General features: G+C 36.8%; 1 protein-coding gene across 1 annotated transcript in view; it reads right to left on the bottom strand.

Moving 5' to 3' along the window:
* Window positions 1–15,573, bottom strand: part of DLG2 (discs large MAGUK scaffold protein 2) — a 780,826-nt gene that overhangs the window by 464,490 nt on the left and 300,763 nt on the right. Inside the window, exon 9 of the mRNA XM_032595102.1 lies at window positions 15,309–15,447. Within this exon, the coding sequence (XP_032450993.1) occupies window positions 15,309–15,447 (139 nt within the window). The remainder of the gene's footprint in view (window positions 1–15,308; window positions 15,448–15,573) is intronic.

Here is a 15,573-nt window from a genome sequence, read left to right as displayed (position 1 = left end):
AAATAACTATTTTTATGTACTAATGTAGGTGATGTGGATGATAAAATTCTGGTCTAGAAATAGATTGTTTCCCCAAGTATCACTTTCCTTTAGAGAGAGGGTGTGTGTGTGTGTGTGTGTGTGTGTGTGTGTGTGTGATCAAACAGGCCAAAACCGGTTAGCGGTGATGGGAGGAAAAGATAGACTGTCTTGGGAATTCCAATTAAGTGGAAATGATACCCAGCAGGGAGAATCTTCTCAGGAGTTATTGGAGCTGGGCCATGAAAAGTGGACTAGGATTGAAATATGTGAAAATGGAGATGGACGTGGCTGAGGGAAGCATGTTTGGTCAAGAATGTTGCAAGAGCAGGCAGGGAGGCTGGTGAAGCCTAGTTACCTACCTAGTTAAGCTGACTGGAACACGGAGACATGAAGGGGGAAAGTGGAAGACATTCTGAAAACGTAACAATGCACAATGTATGGACCCATTTATAGGAGAGCTTCTATTTTAATCAACAAAATAAACTCCCTCAAATCTTGGGGACATTAAGTGGATTATGTGTATTTGAAGAGTTGTACACATATTCAATCTCCTATGTGGTAACACATTTTAGTGAAACACAGACCAAGTTTGAGTCCTAACTCTACTACCTATTAGTTGTGCAGATTTAGACAAGCTACTTAATCTTTCTGACTTTCAGCCTAGTGCAATTGTGAGAAATAGCACATGACAACCCTACTGTGAAGATAAAGAGGAAAAAAATATTCAAATGACTTATCAGAATGCTTGGCATTGGTAGAACTTAGACAACATTAACCATACTCCTCAGCATTACCAGACTATTCTCATCATTACCTAAACCTCTTCTCCCTCCCTGTCAAACACAGTTTCAAGACAATCTTGTCTGTTGAATTCCTGTTCATGCTCTGAGGACTTTTAAGAGAGTTCCCCTTGTACACTCTTGGCCAAAGTATATCCAGTGTGTTGAGTAAGAGAACAAGTTACACAGAGCAGTGAAGTGACTGGCATTGAGGTCCACTGGGGATAGACCTCTGGGCTTATCTGGAGGAATCTAGAGATATCCTAACTGGACTAGTATATCCAGTGAAAGTAAGAAGTGTTTGTAAATGAACTACTGGAACGAATGAAGATACAGCAACAATGAAAACAGATGGAGGAGATTTTTCTTTTTCTTTTTTAAACTATCAGTAATACTGAACCTTCCATCTACTATATCTAACCAACTCAGGAAAGATTCAGCAGATGGGAGAAATTTAGATCGATACATTTTGATCAAGATCAAGATATATTTGGCATGTGGATAGATCTGAGACGATGAACAGCTACTCCTAACCCTGATGTGCATCTAGTCATAGGACATTGTCTATTGTGCTGTAACGTGGCAGATAGATGTGAATTTAAATAACCTAGAAGTATCTAACATTCTTTTATAACAAAATTTGTTTTGCAGAAAAGGGAGATTAGGGAACAGAGTGTTTCAGAACTGCACTAACGTAAGCTTTTTTTTTCTGAAGCAGTGTAAATAATAAAGGAGGAAGGAAGGATAATTGATTGAAATACTAATTTGTGTTTTGAATTTATTATGCTTTTTCCTCCCCATGTCTGCAGCAGATACTCAGACCTCTGTGCTCTCTTGTCTCAATGGAGATAGGTGATATAAAAGGTAACGCAGAATTTCCCAGAGAAACACTCTTCCCAGTTTTTGTTCTTCAAAAGTCTGAGCTCCTAAAATATTGATATTTTAGGAGGAAATTAAGAAGAAAAGCAGCAAGATAGAGGCCTATTATGAGATGTAATTTGCTTTAAAGGAAATAAAATCATGTGCCATTTTTCAAAAAATGTGCTTATAGGGGGGCGCCTGGGTGGCTGAGTTGGTTAAGCCTCCTACTTTGGCTCAGGTCATGATCTTGTGGTTTGAAAGCCCCATGTTGGGCTCTCTGCCAACAGCATGGAGCCCACTTTGGATTTTCTATCTCCCTCTGCCCTTCTCCGACTCACACATGCATGCACACTCTCTCAAAAATAAATAAACATAAAAAAATTTTTCTAAATGTGTTTATAGAGTAAAATGCATACCTACAATAGGTGGTTTTTAAAGAGCTGCCATTTTTAATTGCAAAATCTGAACAAATTCTGCTTTTGGTAACTCTTGCTTAACCAAAGAGCAATACCTTTTCTTTGCAGATTGTCACTAATACTGTCAGTGATTTAGGGTCATCCAATGTTTTTATCAAAATCTACCCTAAGGGAAAAAGGCCTGGCCAAGTTTTCTTCCAATATGCTCCATTTTGCTTTTACTCCTGGTCACCTGATTTTTCTGAAGTCAAAGACATAATGAATTCAAGCCAGTGATCTCCAAACCTGCCCGTGAATCAGAATCACCTGTGAGGATTTTGGTTCTGTTTTTAATACTAACATCTGAGCTCTATCCCTGGATACAGTCAGATTCAGTATATCTGGGGTAGAGCTCAGGGCTCTGTAGTTACAAAAATTTCTCAGGTGTCAGAGTTTGGAACTATAATTTTAGATAGTAGACCTGCTCTTTCTGAGAAAGGTATGAGCTAGTCACATTTCTCAACTGCATTATCTCTTTCAATACTGCAGAATACAAATATTGCTCTAACATTTTTTGACATGACAACATTTATATATATATATATATTTAATTTAATTTCTGTTATCAGTTCAACTTAACTTTTTTGTTAGCAATTTAATTTAACCAAGTATTTTTGTCTAAGCTACAGAAGACAGTGGTTCTGGCAAAGATCTTACTTTGCGTTAGCTGGGTAGATCACCTTCTCACTATGGGCTTCACACCCAGTTGCAACTTCTACATATCTCTCCCTGGTGCTCATAAATTTAAAATCAGCCTTACTTTATCAGAGTTACACTCAGCATTTTAATTGTATGTAAAACTTTATCCAACCATACATGGTGCCATCTCATACGATACAGAGAAGCCATGGAGTTAATACTAGCCCTGGGAACTGGGAAACAACATAATAGGTGTTATTGCATATGCTTGGTTTCCGTGCTCAAGTCATGAAAGTATGTACAAGTAAATAATGCATTTATTTAAAAAGTTTTATGGTGTCTGCGCAGTAAATCTGAGTACTTGGGTAGGTATATATTTATGTTTAGTGAACATTTTAGAATTTTTAAATTAAGAGGGCTTAAATTAAAACACAGTTTAATATTTAGGCTTTTCTTTTTTATAGGACTTTAATACATAGGTTTTGTTTTGAATAGATTATTTTTAATGGGGATTAATACTTATTTTTAAAAGACACCGAAATATAAAGGAAACATCACCAAATCAACATAAAGTTTCAAAATCTACCCCTTAAGGCCAGTGTAAAGATAGTGTACATCTATGTTTTGTCAGGCTGGCTGGAATCTTATTTCCCCTTCCTTCACTCCTGAACCTCATCTACCATCCCCAACCAGCAATGCTACCAGCATAACAGTAACCAGCCCTATAATCACCACGTTACCACGGTGTCCAGGGCTGAAAGTCAATGCTAATAATAAAAATACTAATATAATAATAGTAATAATTATAGTAACAATAATAATAACAATAATAACTAACCCGAATGCAGCTTATTTTAGGCCAACCTCTATTCAAAGTGTTTTACATAGATTAGTTAATTAATCCCGATAATAACCCATAATACAGGCATTGATGGGGAAACAGACACAGAGAGGTTACATAACTCACCCAAGGTCAAATTGCTAGTAAGTGGTGAACCCAGAGTTATTTCGACTCCAAAATCTGAGCTCTTAACCAAGGTGCTACCTAGCTCCTGGATTCTGGATTTGTCACTTACTTTCAGAGCAAGGCCTTCCATAATTGGCTCTGAAATCTCTGGCTACCACATTTATTTCAGCTGTTTCATTCTGCCTTCATCCTGTCTCAAGATGGCAAATGAGACTTTAGAAAAAGATTATGGGGGGAAAAACATAAAGCAAAATAGCAGATGCCAATGGATCAGGTGACAGCATTTCTATTAGGACACAGTCTACATGAGAATGGATTTAGATCGTTCTACTTCAGGTGAATCTAATCTGTAAACATCGAGGAGGAGGCTGACATCTAAATCTTTACACAGAGACACATACAGGGCCTCCAAAGCTCTTTCAGTGAGGACTTAAAATGCTCATTTAAGACAACCATATGGGGTCTCCTGTTATAGCCAGAATAATAGGCATTACAGACTGAACCCCTGCTTGGAATCACACAATCCAGGAGACCTCACTTCTTCCTGAGAAACTGATTACCTTCCCCAAATAGGTTGTAAGTGTTGCCGGGTGGGGGCCGCAATAGAAAACTTTAGTTCTATCCTCATGGACAAAAACAACAAAGACTAACTTGAAACACAGAGATTCAAGAAATCTTAAAGCTAATAATGCTACCCACGTAGTGCAGCAAAAAGAACCAGGCTTTGGAGTTAGTGTGAATCCTGATCCTGTTATACACCGGCTGCATGACCTTTAATAGTGTAAAGATATAGACTCTGGAACCAGACTGATCATGCTCACACTACAGCTTTGCTAATTAACAGATCCCCACTGCCTCATCAGCATCTTGCTTGGTTGCCTTATAGACATTGCACATTTAACACTTCCCAGAACAACTCTTGAGGTTTGTCCCCAATCTTGATGTTTTGTTTTTTCAAGGCTTCCTATTCTCAGTAATGAAAGTTCTACTCTGCTACTGCTGAGGCTACAAACCCTGGGGTCAGCACTCCTGGAGGTGGAAAGATGCTCTACTTTCTTCTGGCTTGCATCAGTTCTGATAAGAAATCTATTTTTATTATGTTCTCTCTTCATAATATCTTTCGGCTAGATTGAGAGTCTTAGGCCAATATGCTTATAAGTTTAATCAAATGTCAAAAACTTTTGACTATTTGGTACCTCAATGTCTGCTTTTCCTGGTGCCACAAGTCACTAGTTTGTCTCTCTCTCTCTCCCGCATTTTATTTAAATAGGCTCTGTTGCTATGCCTTAAAGTTCACAGTTCTTTCTTCCACAGTATGTATGCTGACATTTTCACTTCAGATACTATTTTTTCATCAATGTGTAACATGGGTTTATTTCATATCTTCCATTCCTCTCTTCTTCATTCACATTTCTTTACCTCCTTTTTTGAGAGATTGGCGATACTTATAACTTTTTTAATCTCCTTGTCTGCCATTTCCATCATCTCTGTCATTTCTGGGTCTGTTTCTGTTGGTTGAATTTTCTCTTGATTATGGGTCACATTCTGCCATGGGATGGCAGGTTGGAGACAAACACCAAGAGTTTGCTTTTGGAAATGTTAAAAGTGTGATGTCTATAAGGCAACCAAGTGAGGTGCTAACTAGGTGGTGAGGAACTAGGTATCTATCTTTTCTTTTTCTATTTTAGAGTTTATTCATTTATTTTGAGAGGGGTAGGGACAGGAGTAAAGAGAGAGGGAGAGAAAGAATCTCTAGCAAGCTCCATGCTGTTAGCACAGAGCTCAACACAGGGCTTGATCTCACAAATCATGAGATCATGGCCTGAACTGAAAGAGCCTCGAGTCAGAGGCTAAACCAACTGAGCCACCCAGGAGCCCCTGGGCATTTATTTTAAAGAACTATGTAATTAAGAGATGTGGTCAGAAAGATTATACAAGCATTATATGTAATAAGAAAAATCCCAGAAGCAATCTAAAGGTCCAACAACAGGAAACATTTATGGTTTCTCTATACTACATAGCTGCTAAAAATATGTTTTTAAAGACTATTTAAAAACTTGAGAAAATGCTCAAGATATGGTGTTAAATGAAAACAGAAAAAAAACCCACTGTACACAGTCTTATCCAAATTTTATAAACAAACATACAGTTATAGAAAACAAAAGCTTAAAGAAAATATATTAAATATTAATTATCCTTCTGTGTTAATATAGTATTTTTTTAAATTTTTTTAATGTTTATTTTTGAGACAGAGAGAGACAGAGCATGAACAGGGGAGGGTCAGAAAGAGGGAGACACAGAATCTGAAACAGGCTCCAGGCTCTGAGCTGTCAGCACAGAGCCCGATGCGGGGCTTGAACTCACTGACCGCGAAATCATGACCTGAGCCAAAGTCGGACGCTTAACCGACTGAGCCACCCAGGCACCCCTATAGTATTTTTTATTAGTTTTTCTTTCTATTTCTTTTATTTTACATTTGTCTTACAAATATATACATACATACATATATATATATATATATATATATATGTATAACTTTTATAATTAGGGAAACTAATAAGAATTTATTGGGAAAAGAAAGAGTAGTATGAGGTAGTAAAAGGGGCAAGGAATAGATATAAAGACTGAGAAGGATATCTGGGGAAAATGTATGAAAGCAGTATTTTTAAAATGTTTTTTTCCCTTTATACTCAGATTTAGCTTGCTTTACTATTAAGATTAATTTAGATTACCTAGTAGCAAAAAGTGAATGATGCATCCCCCAAATTCAGGAAATTGTTTTAGTCTATGATATATAAGAATATAAATCTATGGAATTCAAGAATTGCATCCCATAAGTTTCTTGTATTTTGCTAAGGCAATCATTAATATTAACTGGTAACCTTACTGACAGCAGCATATGATATATGAGATGGCAGGAAACCACTCAGGGATTACAATACTGGCGTGGATAATTTGCAAAGTATACACCCAGATGTGGACAATTAGGGATCATCTGTCTTCTGTCTACTATTACTATTACTGACACGTGAACGTAGAAATACTCTTAGAGGAAGAGGCCATGTCTACTTGTCTTGAGTCATAATACACACCTTTTTTCAATATCATAAAGATAAAGGCCAGAAATAAGTAGCCATTGTGTTTGTGATAGTAGTTTCCTACAACATGAAAGGACTGAAGTCAACTAATAGGTGGTTGCCTGTACAGTAGTCTCTCCAAAATTCTTCATTGTCCATCATTAATCATTTTTTGGTCTCAACTAGATCTGAAGGCCAAGGATATTAAAATGTAATGCGGCATTGATTAAATAACGATCTACTTGCATTTTACATTTATAACAACAATAGCTATAGATATGCAATAACCATCTTCCATAAAATTATAAGGCCTAGAACTGTGTATTTATGCCTGGCTGATTTATTAGGTACCCAGGAAATGATGAAATTCTAAAAAAGACAAGTTTAAAATCCTCATTACTGTTTCATTTTTCCTAATATTAAAGCCATTTCCCTGACAGCAAAAGGCAGCTTAACAGGTTTTCCAATACATATTTGGAACCTCCTTTAATTAAGATTTGTCATCTTCCTCATTAGCATACCCACTCATTGTATTTCTAACAGGACAGCACTATCAATCATGCCTCATGGTTTATGTAAGTAAACCTAAAATGGTTATGTGGAGCCACCATCAATAAAGAGAAAACTCCCCTTGAGGCTCCACTTGATGGTTTATCTTATCCTCCATCTGTCTCACTAGTTTTGCCTCACTCTCTCCTTCCCATCACTATATTTGGCTTCAAAGAGACATTATAATAGCAGGCTCTACATCAGAGGAGTCATGCACAGGCACAAGGCACAGAACAAAAGAGATTACTCAGAGACACTGCTGATGAATCTTTGATTTGGTTAAGTTTCATAATGTACTTTATAAAGCCTGTGAGGAGTTTGATGCTGTCCATGTTCCACAGAATTTCTTTTAAGGGAAAAAGCTACATGATGTTGGTTGTTGAGAGCTACCATGAATAAAAAAAGGCCAAGTCAATAAATTATCCAGAGGATAATTGTATTTAGCCACAGAGGTCAGATTGATAGGTTGGTTTCTGTTTGCTGTTGTTTGTTTTTTCTTTATCATATTGGGTTCCACTGAATCCTATATTAGATTTTCAGGGCTGGTGGGGCAGCCAGAAAAATGAAGATCCATAATAAAGCATTCAGACTACATGACTTTCTGTAATAAAATGTTCTGCATCATAAATTGAGAAAAAAGTATACATAGATAACTTTTGAACAGCTACAGACCATTGTTGGCCACATTTTCAGTTCATGGAGGATGTTTACCAAAAATGATTTTATTTGTGGTGTTCATCTGAAAATCCTTGTTTTTTACTACTGATAATACCCAACTAGGCAATTGAAAGCTTTTTTTTTTTTTAATTGAGAGGTATTATTCTGCTCCTTTCATAAATGAGAAAACTGAAGCAAAGGGTGATTGCATAATTTGCCCAAGGTCACAGAGCTAGGAAGTGGTCAAGGTGGGACCCTGCACAGCATGGCTCCAGAGCTAGTGCAGCTAATCTCTCTGCTATATAGCTGTTAATTCTAGAGCAGGATCAGTTGTCTGCACAGGGCACAGCCAGTTCTTTGTATTATACGTGGTTAAAGATGAGTAAGAAGAGATTTCTATGAGAAGAAAAACTTTCCAGTTCATCCAGAAATGGTTTCAAGACATTAATTTTAAGTTGAAAAGAAGAGAGGCTAGAACATGCCCAGATTTGCTCTGAGGCAAACTTTTGTCTGATCATTTAAGAGGCTGTCCTTAATGGAGACCACAAACCTTGAGCCATTATTTTTTTTTTTAACATTTATTTATTTTTGAGAGACAGAGACTGGACAGGGAAGGGGCAGAGAGAGAGAGAGACAAAGAATCCGAAGCAGGCTCAGGCTCTGAGCTGTCAGCACAGAGCCTGGTGCGGGGCTTGAACCCATGACCGTGAGATCATGACCTCAGCTGAAGTTAGATGCTCAACTGACTGAGCCCCAAACCTTGAGCCGTTATTAAAGGGCTGTTTCTATGACACAGAATTAATAACTGACAAGTCTATATAAGTTAGGCCTGTGCTTCTCAAACCAGGCTACTCATATGTACCTTAGGGTTTGTTGTACTTGTCAGGGACTGAGTATCCCCAGAAAAAATAGTTTTCTGGTGGGTCAATTTCACTTTAAGACTTTGGACAAAATCATTTCATTTGTAATCAAAATACTTCTACATTAAAGCAAACAAGGATATTTCCCAAGCTTTTAGGAGAAAATACAAGATTTTATGTGTTTCATGCTTGACACAAAGCTTCATTCATGTTCTACCCCAGATCCTGAGGAGAACAAGTTCCTATTTCAAAGCCTAAGGGCATGTGGATTTGAGAAACAGTAGTTTAGTCTCTATCCATTTCTGATCTACAAAGGTAAACAGCAAGCGAAAAAAAAGAATCAATGACAGTGGCAAACACTTAGGCTGCTCCTGAACAATTACTCTATAGGTGATAAACACTGTAGAAATGGTCAGTAGTAAATTAGCCTGGCTAAAGCAGACCTGCTCCTCATGCAGAATACTGGCTATTGAATCTAGCTCTGAAACAGAGCTCAGGGGGGGTTCCTCTTCACTGCTTCCTCTTTCCTTAATCCCAGCTGCCATAACCTCTCCCCTCATTTCTTCATTGGCACTTCTACTTCTCCACCCAGCAGAGAGGTTTTCTTCTAATAGAAATCAGATAATTTCATTCTCCTGGTTAGTATTCTTTAATGGATTCTGAATGCACTCAAAATCAGACCTATGCTTCTTTATCATTACCTACAGAGTCCTATGTCATTTGGCTCCTGACTCCTTCTCCAACCTAATTTTTGGCCATCTTCCCATTAGCTCATTTCTTTCCAGCCAACCTGGACTTCCTTACATTCCTGGAACATGCTAAACTTATTTCTGCCTCAGTGACTGGCCTTGACATTCCCTTTTCCTGGAACGTACTTTGTTTAATCTTTAGATCACCACTTTCTCCTTTTATTCAGGTCTCACCTCATCCTATCTCCTCAGAGAGGCATCCCCTGGTTACCCCACTTGATACTGTTCCCTTCCCCAAACCCTGTCTATCACATTATTCTAGTTTTTCTTTAAAGTACTTACCAATAACTGAACTTAACTCATTTATCTATTTGTCTCTTATTTGATGCCCTAGAATGTACATTCCACGGGGACAAGAGACTTGTCTTATTTGCTCATCACTGAAACTTTGTTGCTGATAACCATGTTTGACACATGGTAGAAGCTGATTATTCAATGAATGAATGAATGAATGAACGAACAAACAAATGAATGAATGCAGGAAAAGGACAACTGGAATACATTTTAGGTACCATATCCCATAAGCTATTGTTCTATAATTTGGGGAGAAAGAGTAGAGACAGACTCTAGCCTGATGGGCTCATAGGTATTTAGCCAATAAAAAAGTCAAACTGGTGAATATCAAAACTGGATTCATTCTTGAAAGTTTCTGGAGACAAGAAATCTTTCTTGAGATTTCATTTAGTTTATGTTTTTTTGAGCAATCAAATTATGTGAGGCAACATTATGTAGAGCCAATCAGAAAGACACCTGGGTATACTAAGATCAAGGCCAGGTGAAGTTGGTTTCTATCACTGGGAAATATATTGCTCATAGCTATAATTTAGATCCCTGGCTTTCGTAATGAAATTTATCACATTCATAACTTGGTAAATTAAGTCACCACTTCTTGAAAGAGCAGTTATACACTGCATTTCAAAGTTTTTTGGTTTTATTTTAGTATCAATGATTTGCTTGTGTATCCTAATAATATCCAGCCAGATGGTAAAGGTCTGTGCTTTGCACCTCTTCTGGGTAACCAGGTTAACACTTGGCCCAGTAGAGGCAGAATCCTTGGTTGCAAGTATTGAACAAAGTGGACATTGCTCACAGGTGATCATTGATTGTTTGTAGTTTTCATAATTGTTACCTTCTTACCCCATTCAGAAACAACAACAACAACGAAAGTGAACACCAGCTTAAGGAAAAAGAGTAAGCACTAGTTTCGGCATTTGAAGACACAGGTTCTATATCTGATTCTAATACTCACAGTTATGGACATAGGGACAGCCAACCAATCATTCTGGGCTTGTGTTCCTTACCCATCAGAAGGAGGAAGATTAGACTTTAGATTCATTGATGGCCCTTCCAAGTCTGAGAGCCTATAATTCTCTGAGCCAAGAATACATCTCAGCATCACAGTGATAGCTTTCCAAATTAGGTTTACCAAAAATCTATGACCAGACATCTACATCACAATTAATACTGATTTATAGAAGACTCAACAGACTTTCTACTAAGAAAATTTTATCCAGGGCCTTTTTGTTTGTGCTTTCTCTAAATCAACAGAAAAACAAAATTTCCCAGTTTACTCATGTTTCCATAAATAGTAAGAAATAATTTTGAAAAATCTAGCTAAGATAGTAAGCATTTTTCTATTCAAAAATCCTTTAAAAAGTTCTTAACTATATCCAACTCTGCCCCCCCCCCAAATGTAAATATGATTCAGGAAAACAGAAATGTTTCTTACGATAGAGTAAGATATCACAAGCATATGGAATAAAAAGCTGACAATTTGATGACTATTATTGATGATGATAATAATCACACATTTGCAACCAAAAACTTCAAAGAAATGTTTCCCTATTAGCTTAAGTCCCATCATTAGAGATCAATTCTAGGAATTGATTTCTATTTTAGGAAAATTCAATGTAGGCCTCAAATATAAGCTACCATAACACCTTAGGATCATAATAAATTTATCTAGTCCTTTAAAAATGACAACTTTCACACATATTATCACAAGTCCATTAGGAACGTACCTTTTCCCCCTAAATTTATAGATGAGAAAATCAAGACTCAAAGAGATTAAATGTTCAGAGTCATCTAGGTGTTTAGTTGGTAGGAACGGGACCAGAAACCAGTCTCCTGACACAAGCCCAATCTTCTTTAACATTTCTCCATGGAAACTGAATGCATAGGATGGGATGTGGGGTCTGAGGCTGAGGCATTGGAACACAGACAGACCTGAATTCAAATTCTGATTCTGCTATTTGCTTGCTTTATGAAATGAGGCAATGACTTAAACTCCTTGAGCATTTTTGTTATTTATAAAAATGAAGAAAAAGAATATAATGTAAATAAGGGCAATAGTACATATTAAAGGATTTTGTGTTAACAGTACATGGTAGTGATCTTTTCGTTTTTACTACCTTATGTATTTTAAGTTTTACAAGGAGGTTGCGTACAACAGAAAGGGTAGGGATTGAAAGACAACTTAAAGGTAGGAACGATACTCTTTTCTGAGTCTTCTTTTTCAAGCTCTAACAGTTGCTTTATTTTATTCTATTTCACATTCTTCTATGAATCTGCATGTACTACCCCTGCCATGGATACCCTCACTGATCCCTTGGTTTTCCAATCAAGGCCTACATAGTTTTTTCAAACTCAAACTCAAACTCAAACTTATCTCCTCTTGAAAACTTTCTTTGATTCCATCGGCTTTTCCTTGGGCATTCATATAAACCTCAAATTCATTTACAAATCTTTACTAAGTAAAGCCTGTGGTGTTAGTAAACTCTGCTAGGGCAGCACCAAAGCACTTCCTAATGCTCTAGTTTTGTTTGTTATAGTTAGTAGTTCCCACACTTTGACATTTTACAGACCTTTTTCTTTTAAAAAATGAGAACTGATACAAGGTTGTGCACATTTCGTTTTCTAAGTAAGGAAATGGTAAAGTAATATCTGCCATTTACTACCACAAAAAATATGACATTTTGATACCAACACACATAATCTCAGAATTTAAATAAAAAATAATAAATTAGGCTTTATGGGCACTTTCACAAAGAGGGTCTGCATAATCAGGGAATAGGCATTGAGGGATCCACTGGTTTACCTCTATTTTTGTAACAATTTGAGATTTCTTGGAGATGCTGTTTTTTACTCAATTTTGCATTCCTAGTATAGTGCCTACTGTCTGGTAGGAAGTATCCAATAAATATTTATGAACAAGGCAATGAATTTGCCTTTGAGCAAATACCTCTGAGATCCATGGTAGTGTCTCTAGCACAGGCCCTTGTGAGAGGTCAAAGCAATGGGGAGAGTGGAGGAGGGTTATATGTGCATGTGTGTGTGTAAACTGATATAATTTACTTCACAAGTTTGCCAGGCACCAGTCATTTGGATGATTCTATGCAGAGTTATTAGTGAGATTGTCCTGCCAAGGAATAAAGGAAGAGATGGGACAAGAACTACAATACTGAGGCATAACACTATAGGAAGAGGTGGACTCTATTCCTATGATGCCATCAGTAAAAACATTCCATGCAGCATGTTAGGTAGGGTAAGAATTGTAACAAGTAGAGTTACTGTAAATAGACAATATTCATTTAATATTCATGATGTGTCAGGCCCTGTTATAAGTTCTTTGCATGCATTAAGTGATTAAATCATTACCACAGTCTGTTGAGAAAAATTTGATTACTATTCCCATTATACAGATGAAGATACAGGCTTTCAGTGGTTGAATAATTTTCTGGCAGTCACATAGTTCAACAGTGGTAGATATGGGTCTCAACTCTGATCTAGTTGCCTTTAGAACTTACCGAAACTCTTGGGATCCTTTAGAGCTACATGTTTCTATGGTGAACGGTTTTATTCAAATTGGTTTTCATTTTCAAAATAAGGAGGAAATTAAAATATTTCTTCCTGGTCAGGATTTTGTAGCTGGCAGGGCACTCAGTTTTTCTACCTAAAAGCTGTGTGACTATATAAGGAAGTTCTTTAACATCTTTAAACCACAACTTCTACATCTATAAAATGAGGGTGAAAGACCTTCTCTCTGTGTTTTGGGGAGAATTAAATGAGTAGCATATGTAAAACAGCTAGCAAAGGGCCTGGATTATGAAGGGGATTTAATCAATTTTAATTCCGTATGGGGCCTCGCAAGATAAAACGACATTTTCAAATTAAAATCATATCAAATATTAGTGATAGAATGAAAGCAAATAGATCATTGCTCTGGTGAATAAAGGTGCCTATATTTACACAATTCTTTAGAGAGCCATGAGGATTATCTTTGCTGCAGCCCTCATTTTAATTAAGAGCACAGAGATTAGATGTTTCAGCATAGGAAGAAGTTTATATTTGATTTATACCACAGATGCACATTTGCATCATCTAAACATTCCATTCCTTGGCTAAAGATGTAACAAGCTACTTCAGCAAACCTGAAATTGCAAAATAAATGGAAAATGCTTAATCATTTAAAAAGAAATAGCAAAGGAATGAAAAAATCCAAGCATGCACGGGTACCGGTGAGGAAAGTTAAGCAGCAGGAAGTCTCTGTTTTTTTAAAGGCTGATAAATGGCTTCATTAGACAGGCAGGATATTAAACCAAAAGGGTCCATCTCTGTCCTTTTTATACACAAATACTTTCAGAAAAAAAGTGTGTACATATTTATATGTAATCTCATTTTGGGTAAAAGTATTATTCAGTGAGAAAAGCAAGTTGCAGAGCAATTTCTAAAATATGAATTTACTTTATAAAAACAATGTCAAGCCCCATCTATATCTGACTCTGAATTTGTATAGGTTTTTATGAATGTGCAGAAGGTATGAAAGGTTCAGGCCAGGATGTTACATTGGGAACCTCAAGATGGTTGCTGTGGCAGGAATTTGGGAGAGAGTTTTTTTCTTGAACATTTTTGCATTTACCAAATGCAATGAGCATATATTACTTTGGAATAAAAACATTTAAAGATAAAAAAATGTACATTTATTACTATTTACCCACTTATTCATTTGGTGACCTATTAATTATCTAATATTTATTGAATACTTAAAGACGACAATTAAATCAACCAAGTTGGTCTACTCTGTGAACTGTCACACCCAACTTTTTCAGAGGCATGCTGCCTAAACTTAGTTTTATCCCATGGCATTAGCAATGCCTAACAGCATTGCTGATAGCTCTGAGAGCTCCTATGCTTTAGGGACTTGCGGGTGACTTTGCTCCTTTTCTTTCTATGTGTGGCTATTGCACTAAAGGAAAGGTTGACCCTCTTTCCAATTCCACTGAAATGTGAGTATCCAGTGGCATCAAAAACATGGAATTTAGAGTTAAAAGACCAAGTTTCCTTTTTTTTTTTTGAACTGCAACAATACCTTTTCTCAAGTAACAATACTTATCTTACAAAATGGCTGTCAAGCTGAAATGACATCATGTGTGAGAATGTTAATAAATTGCAAAGTGATGAATAAGTGTATATAACTAATTCTTACAAAGAACTAGTAATTTTGATTCCAATTGGAGGACAATGTCAAATGTTTACAAGAATTTGCACATTTCCACTGGAGACAAGTCTATAATACGGTTGAATAGTGCTCAGAAAATTTACTTAGCCCCCAAAGCTATGGCTGACATGTTAGGCAAATGCAGTTTTCTTTCTGGTAATGATCACAAACCCAATTAACCAATAAGCATATCTGACCTGGTATAATCATCTTCAACAAGCATGTGCTTTGGAATCGGTGAGTACCTTCCTGGAGAGATGGGCGGCAGGGAAGTTTTATATTCTAAAGTTCCATTGTTGCCAGAAAGTAGATGGTTTTCCATCGGTGGAGAATAAGCTAAGGGGTGAAAAAAAATAAAAGAGAAAAAACCTGTTATGTGGGTGATTCAATGTGTCATGCTACAGTTCTGCTAAAAATAGGAAAATTTTGCTACATGCAGAGGATTTTCTTGTCTCCCAAGAG

The sequence above is a fragment of the Lynx canadensis genome, chromosome D1, assembly GCF_007474595.2.
Source record: "Lynx canadensis isolate LIC74 chromosome D1, mLynCan4.pri.v2, whole genome shotgun sequence".
Classification (NCBI taxonomy): Eukaryota; Metazoa; Chordata; class Mammalia; order Carnivora; family Felidae; genus Lynx; species Lynx canadensis.
The sequence above is the reverse complement of the archived record's forward strand: the minus strand, read 5'-3'. Positions and strand labels throughout refer to the sequence as shown.